The sequence below is a fragment of the Paramacrobiotus metropolitanus genome, unplaced genomic scaffold (genome assembly GCF_019649055.1).
Source record: "Paramacrobiotus metropolitanus isolate TYO unplaced genomic scaffold, Prichtersi_v1.0 Parri_scaffold0000008, whole genome shotgun sequence".
NCBI lineage: Eukaryota > Metazoa > Tardigrada > Eutardigrada > Parachela > Macrobiotidae > Paramacrobiotus > Paramacrobiotus metropolitanus.
This window is the reverse complement of record NW_026570228.1, coordinates 604,133-621,113: the sequence shown is the minus strand read 5'-3', so window position 1 is coordinate 621,113 and position 16,981 is coordinate 604,133. Positions and strand designations below refer to the sequence as shown.

At 42.5% G+C, this 16,981-nt stretch overlaps 1 protein-coding gene across 1 annotated transcript; it reads right to left on the bottom strand.

Moving 5' to 3' along the window:
* Positions 1-13,315: 13,315 nt before the first annotated feature.
* On the bottom strand, positions 13,316-16,661 carry LOC129582770 (cytoplasmic polyadenylation element-binding protein 3-like). Its single transcript, XM_055474380.1, has 6 exons — positions 16,114-16,661; positions 15,689-15,815; positions 14,950-15,261; positions 14,149-14,598; positions 13,772-14,000; positions 13,316-13,476 (listed from the first exon to the last, which is right to left on the bottom strand). Exons 1-6 carry the CDS (start codon positions 16,297-16,299, stop codon positions 13,407-13,409), a joined length of 1,374 nt encoding a protein of 457 aa, XP_055330355.1. The 5' UTR covers positions 16,300-16,661; the 3' UTR covers positions 13,316-13,406.
* Positions 16,662-16,981: the final 320 nt, after the last annotated feature.

Sequence of the window (16,981 nt, the reverse complement as noted above, 5' to 3'; positions counted from 1 at the left end):
ACAACGTTAGATATGTAGTCGCTCTTGTCGTAATAACGGTCTGCTCATTAAATTCATTCTGATATTTCAATTAGTGGAAAATACTTACATATTTTAACTACATTTTAGTTGGTTCACGTGGCAACACTGCCTGGTTAAAAATACCACGACGATAATTTTTATTATAATAACTTAGTTACATACTTTTGGTGAGGGTAGTCAAAACTCTTCCGCTTTGGCGTTCGAAGCGGGAGAAGATTTGAAAGAAATGAATACTATCTGGCCGGGTTTTCTACTACGGGCTTTCAGAATATAATATTGGTTTTGGTCGGTCTTTTCTGGTTTGTCGGCTCTGGTGTATCCCATTCGTGGCAATATAGATCTGAATCTTGATATACCTTTTGTAGATTTGGGATCGGGAATGTATACCTGGCTGATCGCTTCGGATGGTTTAAACAGCGGAGAACAATTTCAACCGGGAATTTGCCCAACCACTGCTCTGCCGGGAAAACAGCTTATGACTAGAACAGGCGCGGGAGCTTCATGTACTGTAACATGACATTCTTTAGCAAAACTGAGGAGCAATAGAAGATTCTTGTCTCTGCTTTCACTTCCGGTTGCATACGAACAAATGGACTCTGTGTACTGCAGTAGTAAAAGTCAGTCGCGTTTCCCGTGACAGCCATGCAGTCAGCATCGGTAATGGGTTTACCCAGTACGGCGATTCAGCCATTCCAGGGCGTGTAGAGCAGTGGACTGCCACCGTCGTTGTGGTGGATACGAGGGTCAACTTGTTGAGCCATACTGTTCTTACCAATCCAAGCTTTTCGCGACATTTTTTTAAAATAATTCATGCTGATAACGGGAACCGCAGACCTTTGAAGACGCTCGAGTTATGTGTGAGACATTTCTATGTACTCGTATGTCGATTTGCTCTTTCGTGCATCCGCTGACAACTGTCGCTGCTGACAACTTTACGATAACTGAATACAGTACCGTAAATTTTACCATCGTATATCGCTAATAGCTTTTTATGTTTACGAAAACTCCCAAATTCATGCGCTGCTGGCCGAAAAGTCTGCATCGAAAACACTTTCTAAAGTACATCTGCTGATGTATGAACTGGACTGCAAGAGCGTTAGGGAAAACTGTCATGGCCGCAGAGCGGATACTTACTCACGTACAACAAATATAGATATTCGCCAATTTTTCTCTGCACCGACAGTCGAGATGGCAACATGTGGATTCTTTACATGCGATGGAGTTTGGCATGCAATCCTTATAATGCCGATCAAGTCGGAAGGAAGATTATGTAACAAACTGGCGAGTTTCGTACCCATGAGTCGTGACTCCAGATATGATCATATGAGTATGTAGTTGTGCTTGTACTTGAAGCAGCACGTTTCTTTTCGAAGGGGTAATGCTGCGTCTGCCGTTGGTGCTATCCAGATTTGCTTCCTTTAATCCGAACTGCGCGCTAATGTTAATAAAACGCACTACGAACTTACGAAGCACTTTCTTTTACTGGAGGCGGTTACGAGTTAAATACTAGAGATCAACTTCTCGATATTTATTTTTAACTGCCAAAGTAGTTGATAATTTTTACTACGTGGTAGTATGTACAATGTTACAAGATACAGAAGTATACGTTTCTTTCCTTGCGGAGTAATTGCCAGTGAACAATCAGTTTTCTTTTATCTAGTCATCTCTTCAGAATGGCTTTGAAGTCTGATAATTTTGTTCTGTATGTCTGCGTCGTTGGACCAATCGAAGATCGAAAACAGCTATGGAAAAATACGTCGTGAGAACGCCATGACTACTACCTGTGCTGATGCGACCATAAGAATAAAGATGTCCCTGCACGACCGTGCCCTGCCAGAATGAGTGACTGAACATTCATTTACTGCGTTGTCGAGTCAATTTGGCACTTTATCGTACAATGAGTTAGTACCTCTTCTGCACTTCAAAATCTCGATCCTGAACTCCCGTGTTTTCTAGTTACATATGTAACTTATCTACATACTGTATGATTATGAAGATATACGTAGTTTGATGAAGAAAACTAAAAATTATATTATCGAATGATATACGTAGCGTCGTCTTATTAACTACTTCCAAATTTTCTTACTACCACTACTAGTGTAGTTTAAATTTCCACTGTTGTAATTTTTCATGCTGATTCTGGGCAACTGCGATTGGTTCCGACAGTGTTTTATCTGCTTAATAACTCGTGCATATCTATGGAATCGTGGGCCATGGGGCACGAGCGTCTTAGTGACACCAAGGATGGACTAATGCAAAAAACAATTTAATGAACGACAGGACAATATTGCGAATTTTTTGTACTAAGCACACCCTCGACACGACAAAGCTAAAACAAGAATACTGGCTAAGAAACATTATTGAAATGGATAACAAAATTGAGAACGGAAAGGTCACTAGAACAGGTGATTTTATGCAAAAAGGAAGCCACCTATCAGCGTAGGCATGTGATGCAAAACGTCTCAAACATGGAAGAGTTGGTCGATGCCATATATTGCCAGTCGGCTCAGTGTGGACACATCCAGCAAACGCAAATCCACCGTGTCCCACATGAGCAATGTCCCATCCGAGTCGAAGCCGCTAAACCTACAACGCGTCCCAAATACAAGTTTGCCCTCAGACGTATTAACCAAGTGCGGGTACCCTTTCCCACTAGCAAGGCATTTACGTGTATGAGGATCTCTTTCTCTACGTCGTAAATGCGCGTTCCTAGCAGAAATTGACTATTTCCGAATTTTCTAAGCAATTAACAACCGCTCACCTACGTAATGCGGATGAAGAGAGCAAAATTTCCCCATACAGTATAACCGAGTACATCGCATGGTCACCGGCGGCGTTTTTCGGTAAGTTACAGGAGAAACTGCAGCTCGCAAGCCACGCATAACCGGCTGAGCATGTTCAAAATGTACAGTACGAGTGAGCAGTTGTTCAGAAAAGCCGGAGAACTTTGCCTGTACAGCAGCGGGAGTGGAAAAAGCGTTAGATTAGTTTATCCTCATATATACTTACACGGAAATGTAATTTCTAATGGCCTCCCAGTCCTCTGGATAGGCCAGAGTGCGCACCCAACGCGCATGCACAGTCGTGACCTTTGTTAGCATGGCTGTGGTGACCGGCGGGAAGTTGTTGTCGAGAGCGTGCACGAAGCGCGCGCTCATGCGGGTTCGGCCTTCGCTGCAGCGCAAAAGCAGCCGTGGGATGGTGATCTGAAGTTTGTCAATGTCCAGTGCGTGTGACTCCCGCGTAAGGTGCAGCATTAGGTCCTGCTCTTGTGCCCGCAGGAGACGGGCGGGTGGGTACCTATCACACTCGAATACATGGTACGCTGTCGGACCAAACAGGTCGCCGACGGTCCAGTTGTACATTATAATGGCGTCTCCAATCAGGTCCTTGAATATCAGGGCGTCGAGTGCTGCCCGGTGTTTCAAGTGCTCACCATTTAACCGAGAAACCGGTTGCGGTTTGCGGCTAGTGTGGTCCTTGTAGACGAGAAATGGCAGTTTCGTTTGTTTGGAGTACTGCATGTGATCAAGCCAGTCGAACAAAATATTCACGTCATTGGGCGGCAGGAATCGGAGCACGGTGACACTGATGGTGTTTGGAGTGATGTATCGGCTCAAGAGAGTCGCCGCTTTGAAGCAGTTATCGCTGTCGGACTGCAGCTGCCAACAGCTCTCAAAAGAAATACTGACGTGGTCCGCAATACGGGCACTGCTCAGTAGGAGCTGCCAAAATGCGCACACTCTGTCGCAAAATGGATCAATAAATGATCGGGCAATGGGCACACTTAGGATTCCAAAATACAAATTTTACAATATTTTCTGTTACCGTTTGGCCCTCATTTGGGAGTGTACATCCAGATGTGCCAAGATGTCGCTCAAGAGCCACGGCGTCAGGTGGGCGATGGGCACACTCGTTAGCAATGCATCACTTTCCAAACCTGAAGCATGATGACAATTTGAGTCTGCAGTAAATATTTTCAAGTAGGGTATTTTTCCGATAGCTGTCGCATCTTTTTTCCCTATTACAATTACGCACGCAAACGTCAGCGTGACGCCTGCGAAGCTCTTCCTTGTTGGTGGACGCGATAGGGCAAAAAAGATGTGACAGCTGTCGGAAAACTACAATAGGCTCAAGGTTTTCATTACATACAGAGTACTGTACATTTTCAGATGTCTGTGTTCAAGGTTAAAGTTAAATTTAGTGCCGTGACCTTAAGCGATTATCGACACTTGAGGTGAATTTCATCTGTTTAGCGTTAATCATGCAACAAAGGTAGGCATCACAGACCGTTGTCTTACAGTGAGACCCAATGTGAGCTTCATGCTTCACCCACTGAGTGGGTGAAGCATGTATTACTTAATGCCAGTACGTAGCACAAGAAGCATAAATGCAGTACTTCACAGTATATCTATATTAATTCTATGCATGTCACTAACCGGTCTCAGGGTGATGGGCAAAACGATTTCGGATGGGCTGCAAACTAGCCCGGCTGGTTAAATGATTCTGCACGACTGTCGTCAACGTGGCCTCCGTTGCCTGGGCGGTTTCCCCATCTCTTGCGAAACTTACGACAATAAACGTGCAACCTCCTTCTTCGACGCGCATGTGGAACCGACAGCGATCCAGTGCACGCGGCCAGGCCGATGTGGATGGCGGTCTGAAAGCGTCGCGCAGATGCTTGATAATGCGGTATTTGTCAAAAGGGTCGCTGAGTACCGTCTGCGCTCCCACCAAGGGAATAAAGTGTTTCGTATAGAGCAGACCGCTGTGACACTCCAGCAAGGGCGGATCCGAGGGCGGCCAGTCATTGGCTACTTGACCTTTATCCACCATTTCTGAATAATCGGTGGGAGCATCGGCGATGCCCGGGCATTCAGCTACCTGCGATGTGATATTGAATATGTCACAGAAGTTGTTACAACTGTGGGAGATACGGTTTCTTCTGGCGGGTCGAAAGCGAAACGGTCCGTCGTCTTCATCACGCAGCGCCACTTGCAGTTCGGTTGTTGAATGTGCACCACGCTCCCAGAAGAACGGCAGCAGCCACACGCTTCCCATGTGGATCCACGTCGCCGTGACCTTTGTGGAGTCAAAGTGAATGAGGGCGTGGTCGTCGTTTATGTCTTGGATGTATCCCAGCCACCACGTGTCATCAGCGTTGCGAACCGCAACGGTGTTTTGGTAGCCCATCTGAGTGCCATCTGCTAACATCGGTCGATACCGCGGCATCGCGCCCCAGAGCGAATCCATAATGATCTGAAGAAATCACATGCCTATCATAGAAATAACTTAGGATGAATGATTTTGTTTGTGGCAAGGCCGGCAAAACGCTGCAGTGAATCAAACTTTTCATACGAGATTCGAGATATTATTCCTGATTTCTGAGCTTGTGGATTTGCCATCACAAAGCCGTTCCGAGGAAAAATAATCAAAGGTTCGAAGAAGAAACTGTAAAAACCTAACGAAGACCAAAACAGAAGCATACGTAAACTGCAGTCTAGGATGAACATTACACAGAAAAGGAAGCGAAAAGATGAGTTTTGCAAAACCGTTTCTAAAACCGAAAAAAAAGGACGCTGACTAGTTTAGCTCCCTGATTCGGTCAGTAATTCGAATTCCACAAATATATTTCTCAAAATCCTTAGACATTGAAAAGGTTAAGGTATTTTTTACTTCTATCTGTCGACCTTTTTGACCAAGCGCGTCGCATCCTGTTTATGTTAACCTAGGAAGAAATACATCCAAACTCCAAAGGCAGCAAACTGTCACAAGTGTGAGTCATTTGTGTGGTCATGTGGTGCTCAGTTTCCGTTCCACACGTCACATGTACAGTAATTACAAGTTTATGAATAAGCAAAAATTACACAACAAGTTATTATTTTTTTAGTTTTGTTGAAAAGTACTTCTTGTTCGTGCAAGAATAACAATTGTAGCAATATTTGGAACACCGTAGTTGACAGCATCTTTACTACTAAATGTTAGTATTAAACACTAAATTTATGTATTACGTACCGACCTGAACCTCGGACAAATAAATCCTTTATAATAAAATATTAAAATAATACTGGCAATCCAAAAGTAGGCAGATTAAGTTACTTCCGATTTTTGGCAGCTGTTCAAATCCTACTTCTCCAATCGCTGCTGACACAATTACGCCGAATCATACAGCAGAACTAGTAATCGCTAGGTCAGCTCCTGAATTCTCTTCGATTGTTGTGACTTTAGATTTTTACCTTACACATGTCCATACAACCTTTGTGCAAATTTTTCTATAGTTGTAGTTTACGGAAATGTATCATGTGGATGTCCGGGTTAATGGTGCAAACATAAAATATCCTGTTAAGATTATAAAGGCATTCGCCCTTGTGTGCGTACAGTATTTGTACATTTACTTGCTTTGCACTCAGTTTGCAGGACTTCATAATTATACAAGAAGACATTTCAAGTCTTGAAGTGTCTTCTTGTATAATGGCCAAAGCCTAAGAGCCTTCCAATAAATTTAGACTATTATGGTAGTCTGAACAGGAACTTCGGATACAGATTCAGAATACTGCAATACCTACTTAACTCTTAATGGTCTGACATACTTCTAACCGTTAACTCAGTGATGGCCATTGGTCTGTTTAGCGTCCCTAGCCAGTGAAAGATAGAACAGATGCAAAAGAGGCATAGGCAGGCTACTGAGCCTTTACGCATTCAGCACACACAGCGACTTAAGCGGCCAGTACCGGGATAGAACTTAAATGCTTTTTCTTGCGCTTAAAATTCTATAGGACAAAAGGAAATCCATATTCTGATGCCGGCTTGTATCCGGCAGCATGACACCATCGCGGATAATAATTTTTTTCACTATTATTAGCAAGCGTACCACTTTCGAAACTGGTTTTAACAGGCAATAGCCATCAAATAACAAAAAGGCAAGCGCGGGCACACTACATCACAGTTAACTTGCTTGTAAGGAAACTTAAACTGTAAATTGCTTTCGAAACTTGCTTGTAAGGAGCGACGACTATTTGTACAGTACTCTGTAGCCAGGATTTACCTAATCTGCAAATGTTCGGCAAACTGCATAAAAAAGTGAATCCATTCACTTTTTTATGCAGCTTTGAAAAGTAATTTGGAGGCTCGCAAAGAGACTGTGGCGGACAATGCTGAAAAATAAACAAACCAACCTGTGCACAGTTCGTTTTTGATTGGGATGTATGTATCAGTTTTACGATGTTCGGCCATTAAGTGTTAATACAGTAATTACAGTTCTAGTACTGTATCTGTCGTAATGAGCCGCCAGATGTACAGGTTGATCGCGCCAAAGATCATGCAAGACACCAGTTACTGAATTTTTGAAAGGGGCAGCTATATGCTTTAAAAAAGAGTAAAGCTTCGCCTTACTCCTCCTTTTAGGCGCGTAGCACATCGAAGGATTCCAGTTTTAATATCACTGTATTTTCAATAAAACGTTATACTAGACAGTAGACATTAAGAACACCTGCATCAGAATGATTTACAGAATTATTTTTAAAATAAATTTTCTCCAATGCAAGTTGACGTGATAGACCTGTACTTACTTCGAAGTAAATGTTGAATAAAAAAATTTCTTCGCTTAATTGCGCTGCAACGCTATTAACTCGAGCTGAAGAACTGCTTATTCAGCTGTTCCCGCTGTATTTTTCTTGTTAATAAAAATTTTCGTGTGCTGAGAATTAGCTTTGCTGCTGACGTACGAACATTGTGCAGATTAAGATAAAAGCACAGCATTGTTCGAACACTATCTATCGAATGAGCCTAAACAGTTCACCGCGCGAGAAGTGGCCCGCAAGAAACAAATTAAAAGAGGAGACCGAGATTTTGTTCAGCCACCCGGTAGATGTAGTACATAAAAAAAGCTAACGAAAAAAGCACATCGTATAAAAATAATTAAACAAATGCCGAAAAGTTATTTTTTTATCGTAATGCTAACTTCTAAATTGTTGGTAACCGCATTTAAAGAAGAAGTACCATTTTCAAAGAAATGGTCAAGAAGAACCTGACTACTTTATTTGCATAAGGCAACTGCGGAGAGTTAGTTAGAAAAGTCCCGAGTTTACGGTTTAAAATTACTGTGTTGTCGAGTCAACTTGGAACCATTTTGTACAGTGAGTCGTATCCGATTAGCATATAACTCACTGTACGGGAAAGGTGCCAAGTTGACTCGACAACACAGTAGTTTTTTAAACAGTGCATTTAAACCTCTAAAAGTCGCATATTATTTTAATTTGGCATTCCGAGATTCCACATTCCAAGGGACAGAAGAGGGGGTGGGTGCAGGACCACGGCAGGTTACCGAGGTAGTGGGATCAATTTTGTAGAGTCGACAGCGAGCGAAACACAGCAAATACGGTATTTTCTATTGATGTAGGCTTTATTTCAGACCAAAGGCCTTTGTTTAACATGCAGTGGTGGCGGTTTATGAAAGGTCACAAATTTATTTATAGATCAGATTTCCCGCCGGTCCCTGGAGGCAATGCCATCATGGGCAAATTACGATTAAAGTTCTGTTATTTAGCGATGCATGCTGGCAAAGAGCGCTAGGACAAGAAAATTGCCCAAGAGATAATTTAAGTCGGGGGATCGTTAAAGCCGGTCTCTCGTGGGCACTATGGGGATGTATTTGCATATCGAACGCCATATATTATTTACGTAAAAGACAGAAATAAAAAAAGTGCACCATTTTTTAATACCCGCAGTAAAACGGCATCCACAAACTTTTTAATGGACTTCCGTAACGGACAGAAATCAATCAATGCATTGGTCTTGATTATACAGGACCTTCGCTGCGCTTCGGCCAACCATGCAACTCAGTGTACGCAATAGCCGCTACAATCACGATTTTAGATGCTTATTATAAGGATGAAAACAAAACCACTCGAGGATTAATACCGCGATGGCAAAGGTCAATCAATTTGGAAACCGGACTGATCTTGTGTGCGCTCGTGATACGGAAGCAGATGACTTGGGAGAGTCTGATATTTTGTCCCATTTTCCTGTTTATGTGCGCTTTGAGATCATACCATTTTTAAGTAAGTCGAAGCAGAAATATGCAGCTCCCGTTGCCGTATGGGTGGGGTCGTTGTCTTTCCGGTCTATCACTCGAGAGTGGATAAACAGCGTCTGGATCGGCAAATCATCCATTACCGTCGTGTGTACAGTATATCCAGTGCATTCTGTGAACAAGAACGAACGTATATGCCATTCGACAGCACATGTACAGAATAAGTACAGTGTTATATCGTTAGTAAATAATTGCTACAGGAAATACCTACGCACTAAAATTATTATCTAAGTTAATGATAAAATTGCCATTCGTATAACTTGTGCCGTACTTTGCATCCGGATGATAACTGTCGGAGAATGCTATTCACCTGGGGGAGCGCCGGATACATCTGTTTCGAGAAAAACGTCACGGCTGCACCTTTAAAACGGATAAAAGTTTTGTAGGTTTTGCGCTCTACCGTTTGCCCTGAGCAGTGAGCACTCCTGATGATGGACATAATGACTTGCCGCAAAATGGCTGCCGCAAAATGACTTTATCCTACAGCGCAGACTGGTTTAGAATAAGAGATAAGGGCTCTTTGTTGGCTTCCTCGTAGAAATGGACAATCGTTTTCCATAATCTTTTCCATAATCTACGTGAACCTTTGCCATAATCTACTCGTACATAATACAAATGCAGAGTACGAAACGCAAATGCAAGCTTGCTCAATGCACATAACAAGCGGAACTAAATTACATTCCTGCGAGATCCCAAAAAAGACTCTAAATATATGTAGATCATATTTTATATGCGGTCAGATCAAGTACTGAATTAAGTGACCTTTGAGCACTCTGCTAACTATAAAACCAACAAACCTCTCGTCGATCGTTCCCACACTGCATCCATAATCCACATCACAGACCGGCGCCAGTTTATCTTCGCCGATCTGCATGAACGGTACTCCCATTTTTTCCGTATCCACATTTTTCTAGGGCGGCCCCAATGGACCGCTTACGCTGGTTGTCGGAGAAATAAAGCAGCGACACCGCTACAAGAAACACGCTCCGAATCCACTACGCTGTACGATCCAATGGCAGCGGTTTCCTTATCATCCAGTGACCAGTTTATCGGATCATACCCTAAAACTTTTCTCGTAAGCAGTTATCGATAACTGCATAGATTCATAGTGATTATTTTTTAATTTCATTCGTTCCTATTTAGAAATTTCGTGGTTCTTTGCTTTTTGTGCCTGGTATAGAATTTTACTTATTTATTTACTTAGTTACTTACTTATTTACTTAGAATTTTTTGTGTCTGGCATCCATTTTAATTACTGCTTTTATGCTAAACTGCTCATTACTAGATAAGCGTAGACAGGATTTTTTAAAGTATTGCGCTTTCGCAAACCTTGTTTTAGGTTGTATCATGGCAGTACTATACTATTAAGGCAGCAAAGCGAATTCGATTGCGCAATGCTAAGGCAAGCCGTTGTGTATACGCCATATACTTAAGTATATGGCGTATACACAACGAAATGCATTTACCATACCATCATTAGAAGCTTCTAATGATGGCATGGTAAATGCATTTCGCTTTATCGTGCAACAAAATCATCGTGGCATAGTTCAAAAGAAAGCCCAGAAAATTTTACGTTTTCTGGTGCAAACGTTTTCAGTAAAAAAGGCGAACTAAGGTTTTAAAAACGTTTTGAAAGCAAATCGAGTTACCATACAAAGTGAATGCAACGGTCGGTCCAGACCGCACGACCGTTGTAGGCAAACTACATACACTTCGGAACCCTTCTGAAACCTCTAATCAGCCCGAACTCCACGCAAACTATACATCAGAAATCTTAAAATTTTTTTCTCTTTTTTCCAAGCTGTAGGACATTCGTTTTGAACTTGAACAAACCTCAAAGCGCTTATCATAGCAACCTATGGAGCCTACGAGCCGTAAAGCATTGCGCTGGTGGATGGCTTGCCTTATCGTGACGTAGCACCGGAAGTAGGCGTGTCGCTTTTTTGCCTTAATAGTATAGTACTGCCATGGTTGTATACATACCAGTATAGATAAGACATGACACTTCTCCAACAGCATGACACTGGTTTCCGCCAGCGTTGCTTAGTCTCCGAAACATGGAGACTGTCCGTTACGCCATTATGTGGCGCTGTCAAAATCATTGCGTGGCTTCCAGCTTTTTTTTTACTACAAATGCTGCAACTGCAATACAATAAAATTTGATAAATTCCGAGTATGGAACAAGATCCGATTTTTATGTGCCAACCCTATTATTACTTAACATCAACACCGGCTATCGCACAACGGAAATACTGTATTCGCTCGCACATCTTGAACCACAGAGTGTGTGTACGGGAAAAACGCGCATTCAATATACACACTCTAACCGGGCGAAATGCGCGATTCGCGATTTGATAAATTTCTGATGTCTTTGCAACATCTGCTGTGGAGAACTTCTTGAATATTAAAAAAAGTTAGAGCTCTAAGAATTTTTAACCATGTTATGTCATGCAGCCATTATACATTTTGTAAGCACGAGTTACAAACTGATTTGTTGTGGTTTACTGCCCCGTAGAGCATCAATAGCTTGAACTGCGATAATTAGATAACAGCTCCAGAAACCTTTTTTCAGAGTGAACTGTCATTTAAATGAAAAGTCTTGATTTATTGGATAAATTCACAAGAAGAACTGTTCATCTTGAAACCAAATGAGCAATATTTCGTAGTCGTGCATTTTGCCCGGTTAGAGTGTGTATATTGAATGCGTGTTTTTCCCGTACACACACTCTGTGGTTCAAGATGTGCGAGCGAATACAGTACTGAAAATTAAGAGCGGCAGTACAAAATTTTAACCAAAATCTGAAAATCTGTTAGACTGTTGATTATAATTGATACGTTTTGAAAGAAATTAAACAATAATAATATCAGTGCTGCCGCTTATACATATTCTGTTTTGCCGTGCACATTCCACAAATATTATGCGCTCTCAGCCCAGACTTCCGTTCCATAAATGGAATGCGTGTTATGCGTTTTATGCCCTTTCGCGTGTATATGTAGGTGAATTTTACTGCCAACTGCCACGATTAACACATCCTCTAAATTTGTCTGAAAAAAGCTTTAAACTAAACTAAACAAAACGTGCCATAGAAGCATAAGCAAACGAGCTAGTAACTTGCGTTATAATCATAAAGATAACACATCCATAAAACATATAAGGCAGCGACCTCCACATGATGATGTATTGAGAAAGCGTTACAGTAATGTGTAATTAAATTCAATTCAAGTTCATATCGTTAAAGTTGACGATAAATAATGAGTTTCTTGATCTAAAATTTATTTCCAAATTGAAATGAAAAACCGTATCAAACGTGAGATTTGATTTTGTGCAGTGTGCATACAGGAAAGCAACAACATGTGGGCGCACCGATAGCGGTATGCGTTAACGATAAATCTAGCGGCACTTTACCCTTACCCATAATTGCCCTACTGCATTCAATTTCACTGCACTTAATAATTTTTTGTAAAATTTTGTGCGTTATGCCTCAGATGTTTTAATCAGCGTTTTCACGCCAAAAAATAAATCACTGCATTTTATTCGCGAAAGAAGCGGTACATTCATGCCCCTGCCTAATCACAGTGCAAGTACGTACTGAATAATTTTGCGATAGATGGATGTTTTACGATGGATAATTTACTTTCTTGATTGTTAATCACATATCTTTTTCCTATTCCTGCTAGCGCAATTTGTTTTTACTTTCGCACAGGTAATTATTGCGTATTGTGCTCTTGGAGTACAATTTGATATCCGGTGGCCGCGGTTTAGGCTTTAATACGTTGTGTCAACAATATCGTACTTACACAAATAAACCCCGATTTCCTCCAACCCCCGCTCGCGTGCGTAATCAAGAAACTAGCGAAAATGACATTAGCACGTTGTCCAGTGCTCATTGGAACTAAAGCCAGTTTTTTTGTTCTTAGATTTATAGCTGAAATAACATAATTTTACACCTTAACTGGCGGCAGACGCTATTTGGTTTTAATTCCTATTGTATGTCCCGTATTTTAACCGCATTCTTTAAAAAGAACGTCAAAAAGTGTAGTGTGGAGTAACTTCCTCGTTTTTTTAACTGACTTTCTTTAATAGCAACATTTCTAACATGCCCGAAGCTTCCCCTCGTCGTCCATCAGGTAAGTAAAAAATTCTAGGAATACAATTACCGTGCAAATTAAGACGAAAAAGTGTTAATACGAATAAGCCTCGCAGACAATTAATGTTTTATTAACATGCTATACGGAAGTAGCAACACAACTAAACTCAGAACTACAAGCGCGGCACTAGCAACACGATCAAAATTCATTCCGGCACGTCCTCACATCCAACGTCGATCCCATAGTCTTCCGTTGGGTAAATGGCAAGATATCCCCTAAAAATGTAAAAAGATAACACAATTAAACAAAGACGCAATTATTAAATGCTGCGCGCAAGCGTAGGGCTGGCTGCAGTAAGTTTGGTCTAGTGTAATGGCTGGCGGATTAAAAAACACGGTGAAATGTAAACAAAAAATACTAATAAAAACTAAAAAAACCCTTTTCTTATTTAATTGAATTTAATGAATTTTCCGGTAATTTTTTTAAATTTTTTTATTAATTTAAGAATGAAGAGAATTTTAGCAAAATATCGCTATGCCATATCACAGACATATATAATCAAATACACACCGGATGCGGCCGGAAGCGCTGTTGCTCATTCCCGGCAACAGGCGAAAAAAAATGAAGTCCACCCCAAGGGGTCCGTCCCCGGCAACGTATTCCGGGTCGATCTGTGTGTCGATTGCGTTCTGAAAGGTCGTCGCATCCAATCGCTCAAGGATGGACTGGGCATCGGGCCGCGGGTCGGAATTCCAGTTCACATTGTCCAGCGGAAAATTCAGGTACGCCAGCGTGCGGTCTGCAAAAAACCAATAAACAAGATTACTAATTGTATAATAATAATTCTTAATGATATTTTTTATTTACATATTTTTAGTGATAACAATAACTATAATAAGCTTTTAGCAATAATAATTATAATACAATAATTTTTTACTAATTCTTACGCAGTTGGAAACGCATACGGCGCGGTCGCTGCTCCTCCGCTGCTTGGCCACCACTGCTTCCATTTCCACCTTCAGGGTGTCCTGCGCCCTGTCCGTCGCCACCTGCCGGCAACAGTCCTTCGCGGCGCGCTTCACCCCCACACCCACCGCTACCGACGACAACCAAGCACTGACCGGACCCCGCAGCCACACTTGCAGTTCCGCAACCGCCGCTGCGGTATACATCGCCGTGGCTGTTGTAATGACCATATCCGCTGCTCCCGTCAATCGCCGGATACTGGGACAAGAATCCCGCGCTGCACACAGCGTCCTCCAGGAAGGGGTCGATCTTGATCTGGCGGGTGAACTTGGCCGTCCGGATCTCCACCGTCTCCGTGGTGATGGCTTTCAGGTGGCTGGTCGGGTTGTTGAAGGTGACGCGGCCCGGTCCGATCGGGTACTTTGTCTTATCTGTCAAAAAAACGGTTTAAATTAATTTACAGCAATTTTCTGTCAGCTGTCTTATCTGTATCGAATGAAACGCTGTTCTCAGCTAACAGTAATTTTTTACTCTCAATTACCGACATACCCTACTGAAATGAAACACGAGAGGAATTAACAATGGCTTTTTTAAAAATTAAGTTGAATTAAAAATTAGATGCATTTAGCAAACTTGAACGCTATTAAAGTAGCTAACCGTGATAGGTAGCCACTGCACTACAACAACTAGCTTTACCAAAATTGAACATCGTTACGCCGATCCTTTGCCATCTATCATTGCACAGAACAAATTTTTTTATGTTATTCTTGAATGATGCTTACCAGTGTCCAGTGTGGCGGGGATGACGCCGCCGAACAAATCGTTCATGATCCGCCCCAGCCCCTCCGCCGTGATCATCCCGTGCAGATTCGCCACGAAGATGCGGTAGGGTGTGCCCGGAGTGGGGACGTATCCGTGCAGCGCGTAGGTGGCATCGGCCAGCTGCCACGGGATGACCTGCGCCGATTTGCCCAGCATTCGTCGACTGGCCACGCGGTAGAACCAGTTGTTCTGGTTGTGATGCCCGTCGTAGGAGCAGCGGCCCAACAGCTTCATCACCCAGCGCTCGTCTTCAAACAGCAGGTACAGGTGTCCTATAAAAAAGTAAAGAATGTCAGGCAGGATGGCAGCTGATGGATCAGGAAATACATGTCGCGAAACTGTCAAAAATAATTCAAAACGGTATCATAAAATGCTGAAATGACATGAAATCGAAATCGCATGCCAAGTTTAATCCGAAAATGTTATTAAATTAGCTGCCAATGCTCAACCAAAATCAACCTTCTACTGGTTGTTCTAATTGCGTTGGACACTCCGAAAAAATGAAAATTATTAATAATTTCTGCACAAAATCAAGACAACTGAATGCATGTACGACTAGATGTTTCACGCAAAATTCATTCAATTTTAAATTATTTTTAAAACTATTATTATGTGCTTTATGTTATAACGCATGTTAGCCATGCATTCGTATACGACTGATAAGTAATTTTCCCTATTACTTTGCACATTTGTACTGACCCTTTGGATGTTGCGTTGAGGAGTGATCGTACACACCCGGCCATTCCTCGCGCAGTGGACCACAAACTCCGAACGTTTTCCGCAGGTCCGTTTCCGTGATGTCCCACGGCACACCACCCAAAAATACCTGAAATCAATGTGCACAGTGTTGCAGAAGAACATAAACATCAGTCCATCGCAATCGAGCAAAAGCACAACAAGGAAATGGTACGTAGTTTTGTTAGCGACGTATACGGAAATTTCTCTGCTTTAAATAATTATATTCATACGACTCCAGCCCAGTTTACTAGGAGGAAAATAGGAAATACAAAGAGAAAGCTATATTCTACCACGCGGCTGGTTACGTCGCCGTACTACTGCTGCTCCGATCTGCATGAGACTACAGAGATTTTGAGACCTCAGCACAGTTTATCAGCAATCTTTACCTTGCAGGAGAACGGCGAGTTTGTGCGACAGTTTCGCGGTGGCAGCGTCCCGCTCCAGACCACATAACTATTCCCTGAATCCCGCAGGATGGCCATTCGAGCTGCACGGGAGCTGTCGGGAGATCCACTGTAGAAGCGTCCCAGCGGAGTCAGCGGAGGAGGTGACACGGGCACGCCACGTTCCATCGTCGGACTGGGAGACGGATTGACCCATGTTCCGAATTCCAGAGAATGCTGCGGCGGAGAACTGGCCAGGAGGGAACGAAGCGATGGAGGAAGGCGAGTCGAAAGACAGATCCCGAAAGGAATCCTCCAGACCAGTGAAAAAGGAGTTGGTCTTCTGCGCCATGTTGTACACTGGACAAGCACGTTCAAACACGACTTAAAAAATGAATCACAAAATATTATGAACCGTGTACTGGTTTCGGGGCAAGCCCAAACGAAAAAATATTGTATCAAATATTCAGACAGATTTAAAGGTCACAAGACGGTGGGCACCAAACAATCTAGAAATCGTCAGAATATCGGAAGACTGAGAGCGTTGACGTTCGAAGTAGAGTGGTAGCGATCTGACATCCTGATGACGGGCTTTCCTTGAAATCAACGAGCCCCTGGATAATGGGCCGGAAAATCGAGTTACGATGTACTACCGGTGGTAGCATCAGGTGAGGCACAACATGGAACCGTACGTACAAGTGTTCATCGACCAATAATAATAATTACAATTATTTACACATACGCTCTGTGCTTTTAAATTAATGGCATGTATCCGTTGTATCGTACGTGCAGCACTTGTACTGTACATCGCGTACCTTTGAACAGTTTTTGAACCGCGGTCAACGCGCAGCACGCTGAAGAGACGCGGAGT